This window comes from Haliaeetus albicilla, chromosome 22 (genome assembly GCF_947461875.1).
Source record: "Haliaeetus albicilla chromosome 22, bHalAlb1.1, whole genome shotgun sequence".
In the NCBI taxonomy this organism is placed as follows: domain Eukaryota; kingdom Metazoa; phylum Chordata; class Aves; order Accipitriformes; family Accipitridae; genus Haliaeetus; species Haliaeetus albicilla.
The window spans coordinates 20,767,356-20,784,316 of NC_091504.1; the positions used below are offsets into that span (position 1 = coordinate 20,767,356).

General features: G+C 43.3%; 1 protein-coding gene across 3 annotated transcripts in view; it reads right to left on the reverse strand.

The window, feature by feature from the left end:
• The window catches only part of SNX8 (sorting nexin 8), a 28,676-nt gene extending 11,764 nt beyond the window's left edge, over positions 1–16,912 (reverse strand). The window contains exons 1-4 of one of the 3 annotated variants that reach the window (XM_069810265.1): positions 12,344–12,441; positions 11,120–11,201; positions 3,958–4,148; positions 1,780–1,897 (exon numbers count right to left, since the gene is read on the reverse strand). In XM_069810265.1, coding sequence (XP_069666366.1) covers positions 1,780–1,897; positions 3,958–4,148; positions 11,120–11,153 — 343 coding nt within the window. In that variant the 5' untranslated portion in view covers positions 11,154–11,201; positions 12,344–12,441. Of the gene's footprint in view, positions 1–1,779; positions 1,898–3,957; positions 4,149–11,119; positions 11,202–12,343; positions 12,446–14,730 lie in introns of those variants that run through there. The other 2 variants (XM_069810266.1, XM_069810264.1) reach the window with 2 other exon arrangements.
• Between the last annotated feature and the right edge of the window lie 49 nt (positions 16,913–16,961).

Below are 16,961 nucleotides of genomic sequence, written 5' to 3' on the forward strand. Positions count from 1 at the left end.
CAGAAACAAGAACTACCCATTCCATTTCCTTTTTCCTGTTTGTAGTTTTTATTAAGACCACTTACACAGCTTTTCTCTATGCAGAGTCACTAGACTAAAGGCAATCATCACTCTCTGCCTTAACACAGTTTTGGACTGTATTAGGACTGTACTTCTAGCATAGTTTGGGAACTAATCCTATCAGTTTTTTCTTAAACATATGATATCTGTGGGAAGAAATGCACAGTTGAATGCACAGAAATAACACCACACTGGCAATGCAAGGAAATAACAGTGACTGACAAATGATGTATTTTGGTAGTTTCTTTCAAGCATCCTCTCTCCACTGAGATTAACCACAGAAGGTCACTTCACTTACAGGTGTTGCATGAAGTGGAAATTCTGGAAATTCTGGCTGAGAACACTGAAACAGGTCAAATTCAACAGACAGGTTTTCGCAACCCCAAAAGAAAGGTCTTCACAATTTACATTCCATCATAAGAATATATGACCACTGAAGCTTTTCAGCACTATTATTTTGCTTTGTTCCCGTTCACTATACACCCCGCTCCACTCACTGTTTACCAATTCCTCTTTACTGTAGCAATACATGGACTCCTTAACTGAAATCAATTATTTATTGAAAACACAGTAAGCTTAGCAGCATGGGCAGGAGACAAGACAGTGAAAAGGTTGTTCTCTCACAGATAAAGTATAAAACAAGACAGGATTTTATACAGTTATGCAACATTTGAAATAATCAAATTTTAAAACCAGTGCCAATATTTCAGATTAGTGAAAAATGTACCTGAAGGAGCTTTGATATGCTTTCAGTCTTGGGATACTTCATTGGTTTCTATTCTAATAGCTAAAATGTATTTGAATGAACTGTCACTCTGATTCCAGCCTCAGTTTTCAGTTTCTGATTATCCTAAGCAGATCAACAAGCTCCTTCTTAGAACAGGGCGGGGGGGGGAAGGGCTACTTTTTTTTATAGCTACTTTAAGGCATTTGGTTCATCTGCCAGAAAGACACCGTTTTGTACATAAACCGAGAAAGTGTAATTGCCATTGCCTGCATCCTATGGCTTCTGTGCAAGGTAATACTATAGCAGGCAGTGCTGAAGCTGTTTACTTAACATGACTGTTCACTAGTCCTTTTTAGGTGTGTGTGAAGTTAGGACCCTACAATAACGCAACAGGATCAATCAAGTATGCTCTCACTGGAGAAGCAATTTTGCTGGTTTTACATAATCAGCTCCTCTGCAGGTTTAAGCCTTTTAATATGATTTTTTAATTTTTTTTTTAATCTTTACTCTTCCCTCACTATAGAAAAACAATGGGATTTTCACAAATCTTTTCTATTCTGAACACTTCACAAAACAACACACTACAATACATACTACAGATGTTCAACAGTATGGTAGCGAGTCTACACTCATAGCCCTACAGCACTGACTATCATAGCCTATTTTCCTAAAAAACAATACCTGCAACTCTGCCATGCTTTTGGACTTTTGGAATGAGAATTATGCCTCAAATCTTACCAAAAAAAGTCATGTGATACTGAACTTCCACGGGAAGAAACTCCACTGAAATTTTACATTAATATCTTACCTATAGGGAATTTCTAGGATGGCAGTAATTCACACCTCCAAATTGTGTATTATAACCTCAAAGTTGTTTTCTAAGCCAAGCAGAAGCAATGACTTTCGATCTTTTAAACATTCATTTTCAACAGTATCACCTTAACCATGCTTGCACGGTGACCCCTTCAGTCAAAAGAAAGACCTAGGTTTACCTCCCAGCATCCTCTTTGGTGGAAGTGCTGGCACCATACGATATGGGAACTTCTGAAGCAGCATCTCATGGAACACCACAAAATCATTATATCGCCTGTAGACTGAGCATTTGAATCTCTGCAATTAAGGAAGCGGGGAGAATAAATCAATACACAGGCTGGACAAAAAAGAAGAAAATCAGCAGCATTTCCATCTTTTTTTTTTTTTGCTATTAGCTGCACTAAAACAAAAGGAAGAAAGAAATCACATCCACAGACTGCAGAAACAACATATTTCTTTTCTTTAGATGCCTTGTGGTGGGAAGGAGAGAGAAGACTCCAAAGGCAGCCACCTTTCAATTATGAACAGAGATGGCATTCTTCTAACTACAGTCCTTTTGAGAATAAGATTTTCAGTTAAAAACATAAGTCAGATTTCATTCACACACAAGATGAAAAAGACTATGAAATGGAGAGGAAGAGGTTTCCCAAAAAATTACAAGTATCGCTAAATATGCCGTGGTTCCATACCATTACTCCCTCAAACTCTCTGGTCCTCCAAATTAGACAAAATATTTAGAAATAGTGCCCACACTCTTAAAGTGCTCTACAGAGCTCTTTTCTTGAAGTACGGCAAGTCCCTGAGCTCTACCTATTAGGAACTTTCTCTGAATCAGTTTCAAATCCAGAGGTGGCAAAACAGTCTTAGATCATGTTAAGTATTAGCCCAAATGACTGATGCTTTAAGTGAACCTCACAAGAGAAAGAGAGACCTCTCACTGATGTTAGATCTATAAACAAAGATTGAAAGTTCCTTTAAAGCCTTAGTCCTTCACTCTGCATTTCCAGATCAATATGAAGAAGAGGCCAAAGAAACTGGGTTTTTTCATTCCAAAAGGAGTTAGGTAGCAGCTAGAATAAGACACTTAGGAGGCAGAAATCCTTTACAAATAATAAATAAATAAACAAACAAACCAGAAACCCCCCCATACTTTTACTACAGATTCAACTACTGGAGCAGCTAATAAGAAAGACTACATAACACTATACTCATTCTCACTACATTTGTATTGCACATCATCCACCGCTTATTGTGGCACTATGCATTTTCAAAAATAAAGCAATGAGGCATAAAACTGGAGCGCAACGGACACAGCCCCTAGTGCCTCCCTCTGCCTGCTTTGAAATCTGATGTTGATTTGTGCTGCAGATCTTAGATGAAGCTCAAGGCCAAGCTATGCTTCTTTTTGAGGAAGTATCATTCTACAGCTACAACCATAGGAGAGATGACAGCAACTGAAAGGAATCGGTAATAGGTTCCTGAATTCAAAATCTAGAGAGACCACCAGGGTCACTGAGTCCAGTGCCCTGAAATCACAGGCAAAAATAAACATTGAGTCCTTGAAACCCCACAGAAGCATTCACTGTGCCTGCCCTTTCCCCATTACAACAGTCTTTGACAAACTTATTAACACCTAAAGCCCCAAACGTCACTACAGACAAGTGACCCAAAAGTGTCTCTGAATACGTACAACAGTGACTACAACAGCTTGAGCACTACTCAGTAACTGATGTTTTGGTGGCCTGGGAGATGTAAATTGCTCATGGTCTACTTTGAAGAGGACAGATTTCCATCTTGAAAAAACACACAGAAGCTACTGGAGAGCTATTTCACTGGCCGCTCTATAAAAAGAAAAAGATATTCATCTTCAATCTTCTTTTATACCGAGAGAGGAACCTACAGGTCAGGATTGGGGCAAGTAAACTGGAAGTGGCCTAGACTCTGCAGAAGGATTTGCAGTACCTTTTCTGCTTATAAAGGATTTCAGTTTAGCACTGCCAATACAATTTCTTCACTAGCTCAAAATAGTTTGAAATATCCAGTCACCTACACCAATCCGTTATGAAAACATTCAGTTTTTGATGTTATACATCTGCTTTTATACAGAGCTCAGGTTTCAAGCAAGTAAACTAACAGGCCATCCATCAGACCTGAGTTAGAAGATGCTCCATACTGCAGAAGCCCAGGTCAAGAAAGCATAGTGCTACTGCATTAAGAGAAAGCCCATACAACTGGCCTACTCAAAACCAGCATCACCCAACACATCTATCAAATTAGTCAAGACTTTGCCAACAGCAACTGCACAGACATTCTTAAGAGGATACATTCTCACTAAGACAAATGCTTGTTCACATTACCTTGCTGGAAACCTCGTATTCCACATGTTTCAGAAAAAGCCCCTTCTTCTCAGGTATAAGCTCCACCTGCACACTATCCTTGCTCAATAGCTCTTGTAGGGTGTGGGAAAGCAGCAGTGGATTTCCCTGGGGCGCCTGCATTAGAAACTGTTCTGGTTCCCTCGGTTCATTTACTGGAGGCTTTGCCAAATCTAAAAGACAAAAAGGGAAAAACAGTCCAGTAGACCTGATAAGATAAAGAAGTAGCCTTAAAATATTCTGTTCCTTTGCTTGGTGCTCCCACAGTGGTGCAACACTACCAGAACAGTCAAGCCACTCCCACAGGAGCCTATGCTACTTCGCACACGTTCAAGACATTGGTACCTCCCTCTTCGCAACACCCAGGAGCACCACTAATTATACCGAGTCAGAAAGACATCTCTACTAAGCAAAAGAAGAATCACAGGCCAAATTTGTTCTGTGAATCAGCTAAGAGGCCTGCATTTCCTGTCTGTCCAGCTCCCACCACAGCAGGATCTGCCAAAATGAACGAAACCCTAGCTCAGCACTTTTGGATCCTGCCTAGAACAACTCATGGAAGGAAAAAAAATGTGTTATTTTACTGCGCTGCAGAAATTTAATACATTAATTTTACATGTCATTACAAAGGAAGGAGACACTTCATTTGACTTAATTTTACTAAACTCTGTGGCAGTATGCTAGAGTGGGTGTGAATTAAAATAATTTACTATGCCAATATGTTTAAGTTCAAAAGCAGGGGAAAAAGGTTCCTAATAAGGGCTACCAACCCAACAATTCCTCAATCACAGCAAGCTCCAGCAAAATCTTTCAAATATACCTATTCCACTGCTTGTAGCTAAAAAACAAACAGCTTTTCACAGTGAATTCAACCACAGCTGGACAGCTTTGGACAGAGAGATTCTAACTGATTCTCAGCCAGATGCAAAAGTGAAAAAAGATGGCTCTTAAGAATATGGCCCTGGAGAACTAACTACATCGAAGAAGGGGCAAAGATGATGACTCACAGTACTCTCTTATCGAATGACTGACTGCAGTCCATTATCTCAACTTGACTTCAAAACGACACGTATTATGCGACTGTAAACTAAGCCTGCTTTGTTTTTCAACTTTTCTCCACTTTTTCTCTACTCATTTCACACATAAGAAATAGGGTGCAAAATGTGGATATAACCCTGGAATCTATTCAGTCTATACCTGAGTTCTGTTCTCCAGTATGGAACGGATGGGCTGCTTCCTCTCTGTGTATGTCTGTTTAACAGGGATACTGCAAGCAAGCTCTTTTACAAAGCAATTCGAATCCACTGATGAAAAGTGACCTAGAAAAGCTAGGCAGTATTAATTATCCCTTCCTTACCATTGTGCAGAAGTTACATCCCTTCTTAAACATATCAAAAATTTTGAGAACACAAAAAGACAGTAACACTATAGAAGCAAGAACCATTTCTTTAAGCTTTGATACATAGTTCAAAAAGTTGATAACTGTGTAAAAGATTAACTCAGGGAAGATAGATAAGAACCATTTCTTTAACTGAAAGCCCTGGTAAGGATTTCCCACCTGTTCCTTCATATGCTCTAGGCGCTGATAAATGGGGAAAACAGGTAATCTCCAATTCCTCATATACACAGCTTCAGAATAGTCACTTCATTCTTCGTTCCATAAAACAGCTTAAGGAAACCAAACCAAATCCAGGACAAATGACCTTATCCCACATTTCATCAGGCTTCAGATTCCTGCTAATGTGACTCAGAGAAGCAAGTCTTAACACCTCTGCTTTAATAGACTTATGTATCACCTACTAACCCCACCTACGTTGCAGCTTCTAAAAAGTTCCAGCTACCTGCCAGAAATTTGTGGTAAGATAATGCAAGCTAATTCAATGTTGACATGGGATACTGCTGGATAAAGTGATAACATATCTGTATAGCCACTTTTCAGATAGATACTGAACTGAAAAGGAAAGAAAATTCTGAATACAGATAGCAAGGCAAAAGATTTTCTAGTGTAGGAAAATCCTTGCCCACCTGACCTTTCATGGGGCAGCAAGGTATAATAAACCACACTATCAAGAGTAAGTGTCAAAAATACACACAAAAAGAACTATGGAAAGCACAAGACAGCCTTGCTCTCCAGAGCAGCGGTTCTCTGGGTGCACACCCTTGTAATTCTTGGTTTTAATTGCTCAAGACACATCAGTGAAATGCAACATGACACAGGAGGTTTTGTTACTCCTCCAGTGAACGCACACACACACACACTTACACAGAATTTCACACTCCTCTGTGACGCTAAACCACTGGCTCACATTGCAGAGGCAGTCACTGCAAGCCAGCCTCCCAAAGAGGGGGAGCCAAAATGCAACCCACCTATTTCCCTGAGAGCAGTGCCAATCTGTACTAATACAACACTCCTCCTGCCTATTGATTCACTCTCCCTGCTTTCTATCTTTCTGTTGGCCAATGGACAAAGTGGGGCTTTCATGGCACAAACTGTTCCCTAAACTGGGGCTCAGCACTGTCTGATCAACTACTGAAACTCCCAGTGGCAAAAGACAGTATCAGGAGAAAAGATTTATAGGATGAACCATGAATCCTTCAGTATTTCATCTGTAAGTCCTGGAACCTGCAGCATGATCAGCCAAACTGATGTTAAGAAGGACTCTCAGACTCACTACAGTGATCTGAACCCACATTACCCCGTAAAGCAACTGCAGAGTGAAGGCCCACAGAGAGATCTAGACAAGACTCGGCAGTCCTTTGACAACTCGGTCATGCTGCTCTTTTCATTTATAATACTTTGCCAATTTTCATCGTTATTCTCTAAATTTGCTTTCCAAAATTCACCTACAGGAAATACTTTCTCTTTATCAGCAGTTCACACACTTGGCTCTTCCTGAAATATTTTGTAGCTTCTTTAGATCTCAAGCTTGTCTAAATGTGTAAAATCATACCAATCAGACAACCATACAAACAAGTTTGAATAATTACTGTTTAATTAATAATCTCAGAGTGTTCCCTGTCAACAAGACAGCTACTCAGAGTGAATTTACACCCTCAAACATTGGTCTGAGAAGACAGTAAGATGATTTTGGAACAGCTGTTAACCAGTTTTAGAAAACAGTTATTGCGGCATTAACGCTAACCCTGCAGAGCAATGCTGAAGCTATTCTTCAGTCCATTTTTCATTCTACTTACTAAAGAGTCAATTCAGGAACAGCCTCAAGAGCCCTGGCCAGGAATGGTGGACAATAGTGGGAACTCATTGGTATGAGCTCCTGTGTTCAACCAGTAAAAGGATTTACATGCATTGTAACAAAACACTTAACACTTCCCATCACGCACTCTTTGCTGGAGAATAGCTAATTTTGAAAACATTCCCTTTAGTTTCAGCAGATCATTATCTAGTAGAGTTTATATACATAGAGCAGCAAGTGAATACAGAAATGAGGTATGGAATGGTCCCCTGGAACACAGGGAAGCAGACAAAATAAAAATCAGCTTTTTTTGTGCAAGCTAGCCTTCTGCTACAGCAGTTTCTCAATCTGGTGTCAATAAGATACCAGGAAGTGGCCTCGTATAACTGAAAACAATTTGATATAAAAGTTAAAAAGAATATATATATGCATACATATGCAAACAAGCAGACAACAAGAAATAAAAGTTTAAAGAAGCATTCAAAGCGTAGCCTAAGTTTTGTTTGGTCATAAAAGCAAAAAACTACAAAAACACTGCATAATACTTTTTTTTTTTTGTAACAAGTCAGGTAGCCTTTGGACTGAAAGGAGTTGAGAAACTTATCCTGAGAACAACTGAAAGAGAAAGATTTGCTACTTCATGCCACCCATTTGACCCTTCAGTTAGCAGCCACCGTTCATTACTTCCATTCATACAACTAGACAGCAACCTGCCCTCTCCAGAGTTACCAGTTTCCTCGATCAAAATTTCTAAAATCAGGCATTTATGAAACCCAAAGTAGAATATCAAGTGTCTGATTAGCTGCACACAGGTTTTACACGTGAGCAAGCACGTATAGAAGGGCAATGCAAGGGCTGGAAGCGTAGGTGGTAAATCACAACACAGCTCTCCCTTCCCTGTTTAAGTTCTGTCAGCCAAATTTGGAGGGCTTATCTCCATTTTACAGAGGGTTGCTACTAACAACTCTTTCTTATATCAAGGTGCTAATCAGCTAAATTTATTAGACACACTTAAGCAGAGGGTGTCATAGAATTACTTATTATATTAGTAGCAGATTTTCTAGGAGAAAGGAGTCTGAAAGGAAGCAAAGCCTTCAGGAAAAATAGCTAAGATTTCTTGTCCATCATCACAGGTCACGGCCATGCAGAGCAGAGGTGATCCCACTCACAGGGAACTCAGAGAGCTGACTATTTTTGTACACAGATACCTCAGATTTCCCCCATGCAAAAATGAAGGCTCCACTACAAACTCCTGGGCCACGAATACTCAAGCAGCAATGTAAATATCATTCATCAGCATTTCCCCTTCCTTTCTGTCTTCTCAAGAAAAGCCTCAGGAATTATGGAAATGTCTTTCCCCCTTATTGTGTCAAACACATGCCTCTAATTCCAGAATTCAGTGTCCACATCAACCTCTCAGAAAGCTGGTGCATATTTCAACTACAGCTTCAAGTAGATTCCCTTCCTCACTTTTTTCTTTTAATTCTTACATAATTTGAAATCCCCTAGAAACAAGAAAAGAAAAACGGAAGTCCCACCAAAAAAAAAAAAACCAAACCAAACCAAACTTTCTTCCTATTAAGGGCTCTACATATTTTTGAGACAACTGTATGCAAGTTGTTTGGGGTTTTTTTTTTGAGGAATTTAAAACCATGCATTTCTTATTTAGAAAGGAGCGATGCAAAGGAATCGGTCTATTTTATCTAACAAAGCTGATGGATACACAGATCTAGGTTCAATGTGGATAGGATGTCTGTATTTGTTACTAGGTACAAGAAAAGTAACCATATTTAGCTTCACTTTAATGAAGAGATAGTGCAATAGTGTCCTTCCTTCTCCCTCCTGACAATCCACTTGTAAATACAAGCTATCCAATGCCAAAACAAGACAAAACAAAATAATACACATACGATGATAAAATTAGATGTTGGAAAACAGGCTCCAACATTTTGGTTTTCTCCTTAAAAAAAAACAAAAAAATACCCACCACAGCTTTCTCAGTGCAGATGTCAAAAATGCATCCTGCACTGGCTGGTCTGGGTTATTTGGATTGGTTTTTTTTTCCTTTCAGTTGTTTTGGGTTTTTTTCCCCCCCTTTGTTTTTGAGGTATTGGGGGTAGTTACGGTTTGAGGCGGGGGGGGTCGTGGTTGGTCAGCTGGGGTTTTTTTTCCAGCTAAGTTTCAGATTGCTATTCAACACTTGGTGCTTTTCAAGATGAAGCAGGGAAGTAATGGCACAACTCAAAAATAGGTGAGGTTATCTAAGCTTTATTTAATAATAATTAAAAAGCACTAGCATTTCTGCATTCCCCTACAGCTGTAGACCTCTAACCGCTTCTCAAAATATCACAAAATACACAGCAGAAAAAACTCCAAGTTATCTCCTTCCAATGTCACACAGTAAGTCTGTGTGACAAAGAACTAACTTTAAGCCTAGTGCCCTGTTCTTTTAACTATGCTGTTAGATCATCAAGTGATTAATCAAGCGATTTCCCAAGTCTGGGAATACAAGGAACACATTCCATTTGCAAGTCAGCCACGGAGCCATAGTCCCAAACTGTAGCAAACACAATGAAGAGAGATGGAGCTACACACACTGAAGAAATAACAGGATTAGGAGAGAAAAGTCCATCGAGGAATGTTCCCAAAGACTACAGAGAAAGTCAAATCCTCACTAGGGCAGTTTCCCAGCTCACAATGGAAGATTGCTAAACTATCATTTTTCACACTCAGCTCTAACAAAGGGGTTGGAAGTGTAAAAATTCACACCCAAAAAGGTAACCCAACAAGTAATAACACATACAACTATTCTCCAGGAAACTTATACAAGGGCATTTTAGCTTCAGTACAAAACTGCCAAGTTTCCACAATTATCCTTCCTAATACAGGTGAAGAAAATCCCATCAGAATAAATTGCTTATCTTTTTGTTTTGCTTCTCATCTTCCTTGCACATTTCTCACCCTCTTAATAATGCTGGGTAAAAACTTGATCTTAGCATTTAAGCATTAAAAAAATGGTGTGCCACTCCACACACTACAGTCTCCCAATGGTCTTTTCACGCATTTTGTAGTTAGAACAAACTCATTCACATCTCAAATTCTGTTGAAAAGCAATCACCAAAGCTCCCCTCCTTTTGTATCAGTTCCACATGTCTTTAACTGATAAATTTCTCTCCATCAACCTGCACCAACCCACTAAAACTTGAAGATTGTGGGGGAAATCAGAATGGTTCTGTGCAAATTCTGTCTGCAACTGGCACAGCCCTCCCTACCAAGCCTACAGGCTGCACACACAGTTAAAGATTTACCACTAGAAGAAAAGGAGACAACCCCCTCCCTCCCCAGCCAACACACCTGGATTAGCTCCCTACAATCATTGCAAAACAGGCTCAAATGGGAGCAAAAGAAAAAAAAAAAAGTCAATACAAGTGACTTTGCAAAACTGGCTTTAATGTATTGGACATTATACTTTTTCTCTTCTCTCTTGATTGTGTTAAAGTGCTTTAACCCTGCAAAATAAAAAAGACAGCATTTGCATGTGCTGTCACAGGTGGGAATCAACAATCCCTGTCAGGACTGTCATTACTCAGGAGATTTAGATCCTCCTAGAATATTCACTGACAAGCTGCTGATCTCCAAAAAAGTTACATACGGCTGTGAAACTTTCAAGATGACTGAACCCGCATCATGATGCTAGAAATAAAAGCATTCCTGCTTTCACAGCATCATTTTTCTTTTGTTAAGATCATTAGATACTTTCTCTCAGTGTTCACCATACAAGCTTTGTCAAAGAAAGCCAAGTTTTCTAAATAAGGATGAGTAGATCAGACAGTTAGAGAAGCACCCTCACCAGCGTGGGGGTTAATCAGGTCAAGAACACTCCAGTCAGAGACAACTGTTTTATCTCTATAAGGCTCCTGAAGCGGATGGTAAATCTGTAATAGACATACCTGAACAAGCTCTCTCTTTGGTACAGTACGACATTTTTTCCACAAAGGCTGCTGCTCAATATCCAAATATCTTACATCAGTCCTGGACAGAAATATTCCAAAATAATTTATTTATAAGCATTATCCACATCAGGAGCATCACAGGCCTATCAAAAGCACACTCACACTGGATCCTGAATATAATCAAACCAAACCACTTTTACCTGCATAAAGCTTACCCACTTGTAACCTCTACTAGTTTTTCTTCCCCAACAGAGAGAAAAAATTACTATGCACAGAGCAGTAATTGCCAGTATGAAACTTCAGCCACTTTAAGAGAACTTTGGAGAACTGTATTACCCTGTTTCCCTCAGCTTAACCGTTACGAGCCTAGCATGTTATTTTCTTAATTCACCCAGGATCTCCCTCCATTTCTCGTTTGGCAACAAGTGCTGGCAGCATTTGGCTGCAAGTTTCTCGATCCCAGATCCAGCCGCACGCTCCTTCAAACTTCAGCGTTCGGAGCTGCTTCCTCCTTTCCATGCTGGATCTGCTTTTGGCTCGGGTCAGTAAGGAGGAGACGTGGCCTCCGTCCGGGACCGACCGTGACAGTGTGCCTACTGAACCGCTTCAGTTCTCCCCGCATGCTTTACCGTGCCCCTGGGTCCACTTCAGCGGGCGGGGGACAAGCAGACGAAAGAAAGTCATTTCAGCACCCACAGACTCGCTCGGCCGCACCACTCCCGAGAGGAAAAGCTCTGGTTCGCCCCGCTTCCCCGCGTTAAGCCCCGGCAGAAGGGGCTCCCTGCCCAGGCTGACCTCCTCGCCGAGCCGCCGGGCGCTGCGAGGCGGCCGCCCGCCTTCCCGCCGGGGCAGGCAAACCCAGCGTCCCGGGGCGCCCACCAACGCTCCCCCCCTTATTCACCACTGAGGCCACCTTCGCCAGGGGAGGGGAACCACACACACACACACACACACCACCACGAAACGGGCACCGCCGAGGCCCGGCCGTAGCGAGACCGGCCCGCCACCCACCGCCCCGGGGCGGAGGAGGAGACGGCGGCGCCTTTTTACCTCAGGTTTTGGCGGGGGGAGCGGCCCCGACCCCACCCGAGGAGCCCTGTCAGCCTCCCCGCGCCGCCGGCGGCAGGGAAGGGGGCACCGCGGCGGCGGCCCTGGAGCCGGGGATTGGGCGGCGCCGCCCCGCCACCCACACCCGCCCTGCGCGCACCCGCCGCCCCGTACCTGTGCCGGCGCCCGCGGTGCCTGCGGGCGGTTCGCCGTCCATCGCGGCGGCAGTCATGTGAGGCCGGGGCCCGGCGGCCGCCCTCCCCTTCCTCCGCAGCTCCCGCCTGTCAGCGCGGGCGGAGCGAGGCCGCCTCCCGCGGGGCCGGGGCGTGGGGGCGGCCGGCAGGGAAGGGACGGCGGCGGGGGGGGGGGGGGGGGGGGCCGCGGTGGCGGTCGCGGCGGGGGGCGAGACGGGGAGCGCGGACACGGACACACAGGGGACTTCGGCCGGGCTGTCCTCGGCGGGGGGGACATGGCAAAATACCGTCGCTTGTGACAGCACTTGGCGATAACGTCCCCGATGAGGCAATACGCGTCCGTTCTGGGGGCTGAAGGCTGGCGGGAACGCGTCGGGTTTCTCGCAGCGGGGGCTGGGGCTCCCCGAGAGGCAGTAAGCCGTCCCTGCTGCCGACGGGATTGCTCAAAGCGCTTCTACGCCGCTTCAAGATTAATCCTAAACCTTTCAAACATCTTAAAGCATAGAAAAAGAAGCGATCGGCTCATGGGCTTAATGCAGGCTTTATTCCGAAATCAAATTAATTTTCCTTCTGAAGGCTGGAAAGGATGCTTATTGGGAACGTGAACTGCAGGCAGATTTCATTGTGCGCTACCAAAAGTAGATGAGTTGTCGGTCGCGGTAATAAGACAGTCCTTCAGTCACGTGGCGACACACACGGAGGCCGTACTTTATATTTCGAGTCAGATGAGATACTCCAAGACAACGTTGGTCTATTTTCTTTCACTGAGTTAACTTTTCCCAAGGCATTTCATTTCTCCTGCTATCTAGTCAATCAATCAGCGTGTTTCCTACACTCAGTGGTTTTGGTATTTTGGATACACTTGGATTTTTATGAAGTATTTTTGATGATAAGTTAAAGTAGGTATTTAATGTTTTTCCAAAGAAAAAGCCGTTGTAGCATTTGTGCTATGCACTAACAAAGGTAAATATGGTAGAAACAGACATCAGCCTGTTCAGGAAAGCACAGAAATATGAGCATTTGGAATGCAAATACACTTTCTAAAACTGCATAAAAATAAGAATTTCAGGTATAAATGCCTCTCATTTTATTAGTGATTTCCCCCCCCCCCCCCCCCCCACTTCCTGTACTTTATTAGTCAGGAATGATATGGTCAACACTGGTGAAAAATAAGGCGTATGTTTTGTAAAGTGGTTTTCCTGAAAACACCATCTAACAAGCAAGACACACAAATATGTGTAGATTCTGGACCTCCAGATTAAGATGCTACCAGTCCATAATAATGATTTATGTTTTTAATATCCAAAGTATTGGATGCATTCACTAATTAATGTTCCTGATAATTATTAATCATGGGAAGATAAATAGTTATCTCCACTATATGCACAGAGAACTAAACCAGAAAGTTATAAAGCGATAATTATTTCAGGTGTAAGTAATTACGATCATAATGCCGTCCCTTGAAACTTTTCATGCTGCCACAGAGATGTGAATGACTTGAGTGATTCTCCTTTTCCTTCTGCCTCTTGCCTCAGTGCTATTTCAGCTGAGATCCCCACAAGCGTGGGTGCAGACTAAAGCTGTGTATAAAATTAAAAAAAGCATGGCATTATTTAAGCTGAGAGGCCCTTCAAATCATGTTTATACAGCAGCCGAGTGGAGAGTTTTGCATGCTCAGCACTTCTGAAAACTAAGCGCTACACAATTTTTCGCCTATATAGCATTTTTTGAGAAAATGAATGGAGGAATCAACATGTTCTTATTCAGCTATAGATTTTTGATTGGTCTGTACTTAAGCTAATAGCATAACTATTTATTTGGTATAAATAAGACATTCTCAACTGAAGATTGCTTTTGCAACCCATGGGAGGATTCTTGAAGAAAATACTGTGAAAAATAATTCAATTGCAGAAATAATTTTTGAACAGGGCTAGAAAGATTGTGCTTGACCTAAGTTATTGAACACTTCCCTATTTGCTCCAAGTGCAGCAAAAGCTTCTGGAAAACCTGTAGCATGAAGAAACTATAATCACTAAAGAAAGAAAGGGCACATGTCAGCAGGTTCCAGGTAACAAATGTAATGCAAAAGTACGTGACTACCTGAGGCCCTAACCTCTCAATGCATCATTCTGCGCACATCCTATCAGTATTAGATAAAATTTCATACAGACCACAACAGCTTGCTTACTCCTTCAGAATTCAGTTTAGGAAACAGTGGTTTCAGCTCCACTATTCTCAGATCACTTGCACTCAGTAAAATTCACGAGGCATTGCTGGTTTGACAGTTGTGTTACAAAAAGCCGCTCCCGCTAGCTTGCTTTTCCAAAATTTCCCATTGATTAGGAGTTTTGCATGTGGAATACTTACAGGAACGGGCTCCAGCTGCTAGTGCCAAAATCTGTGGTTTTAAAAGTTGTTCCACTCACCCTCAGATTGCTGAGGACTGGGAGAGAAAGAATAGCAGTGAGATAGCACAGGGACTAAAATTTCAGTAGAAGAAAGGAAAGGGGGAAGGAAGGAAGAGAAATCAAAAGTCTCTGTGAAGTAAGGGAAAGTGCAAATAGCAGACCACACAAAGAAAGGAAAGAAGGATCCAACATTTAGATTCAGTGTTCAACCAAAGTGATTGTAAAAGTAGTAGGTAGCTTGCGAACAGGAAGAAAGGTAATATGAAAAAATTGCACATTCCAACAATACAGGCAACTGTGAGAGTGGTGAAACACGGGTGAGAGAGACTGCATACATGCTCCTGGAAGAGCCATGTAATCTTGAGGACCCAGCTGGGACTACTGATTGAACCACAGCATGTCCTCACATTTGGAAAAATACATGGTGGTGATGGCAGGAGAGATAACAGCATTTTCTTTAGTGTGTCAATGCTGCTGCAAACCAGGAAATCAAAGTCTGGTCAACTACCATGATATAACAAGGGGAAAAAAGTAACTGCAGAAAGCACCAGTCATCATTTCCATTCATAAGCACTGCCCGTAGCTTAAATACGGAACTGACACGCTCAACCAATTTAATTTGAATGGAATTAGGATGCCATCTTGTGACTAGCTGATAACTTAGAGCACTGGTGTTTCTTAGCTTAATTTCTTACATACCTTCTCTCAAGATTTTATCAAAACATGAAAGATACTGCAACGTAAGAGAGGGTCTAAATTTAAAATGCTAAGTACAATACCTGTTCTACTCTTCTCACAAGTTTTTATGCTGGCATTCTTATTCTGTACGATTTGATTGAAAGCACTGGGCTAAAAAAACACCAAAAAAACCCTACACAAAATGCAAGCGGTCATCTCAGAAGTGAACACAAATGAACTATGCCTCAAGAACTGTTCTGATCTTTATCCTCCAAAAATATCACCAAAACCTCAAGATGGTATCCAAGACAAATTCCAGGTTCCCTTTGCCGCTTTGAATATATCGTATTAGCACGCATGCTGAAAAAAATGACACTCCACATATTTTTGCATCAACCCGAGGTGCCCGAGAATTAAGGTAATGGTGTAATCAATAGAGGTCAGCTCTCTCGTACAGTTGGCCACAGTGGTAGCCACCGTGAGAGAACTTTACCAGTTTAAAAATCATACTGTGATGTTAGGATTACACAAGGTAACACTTCAGATCACTGGAAAACAGTAGAGAGAGATACTCGTCTTGTCCTTCTGTCTGTACCACCGCACCGAGAGATCGCCGTGTCGAGCCAGGTTCTCTGCCCCTTTGGAAGGCTTCTCCCGCTAACCGGACCGCTGCAGCGGTGATGCGGGATGGCGAGCGTCATATTTTACCTCACGGAACACGGTTATTTAAAACCCACAGAGGTCTTGTAAGGATTAATACAACGCTCGGAGACGACCTGGTATATTCGACCCACAGTGGCCCGGACGTGGCTAGCTGTGAGCTAACAAGCCGCTCCCGTCGCTTGAGACCCCCACAGGCCTCGCCGCCCCCGCCCGGCAGAGAGCCCCGACCCGCCATATCGCCTGACCCGGCCGGGCCCCTCGCGGGGCTGATGTGGCGGCTGCCGTCGGGCCGTACCATCCGGCCCCGCCGCCTGCGGAGGGGGGGGGTCCGCCGCACCCCGTGTGTTCGCCGCGCCCGAGCACAAGCCCGCCTCCCCCTCTGCACGAGCTTGGTAGCGTCCGCGCGGGCACCGCCAGCCTTCGGGCAAGCCCACGGTGGAAGGTTTGTAGGGGGGGCGACGGGCAGGTTTCGCGTCAGCGCGCTGTCCTGTCGCCTTCCGCCTAGCGCTGCACAGGGAAATACGCTGAGCTGCCGAAAACGCAGGAAGTCCTCGCTCTGCCTCAGCGCAGTTAAGTGTCACGGCGCCTCCCGCTTTCCGCTTCCCAAAAAATGGTTCGGCCGAACCCCACCTCGGTAGACTGGAAGGAGGCGCCATCTTGGCCTCAACCACAGCGAGGCACGAAATGCGGGGGGGAGCCACGCCTGCTGTGGTGTGAGAAGGAGGGGAAGCCGCCGCCGCTTGAGCGAGGAGTGAGCGGCGAAAGACACGGCAGCCGCCTCTTGAGCGGAGCGCGGACAAGGCGGCGGTGGCCAGCAGTTACGGCGGGGCGGGGATTCCCCCCGCCTCC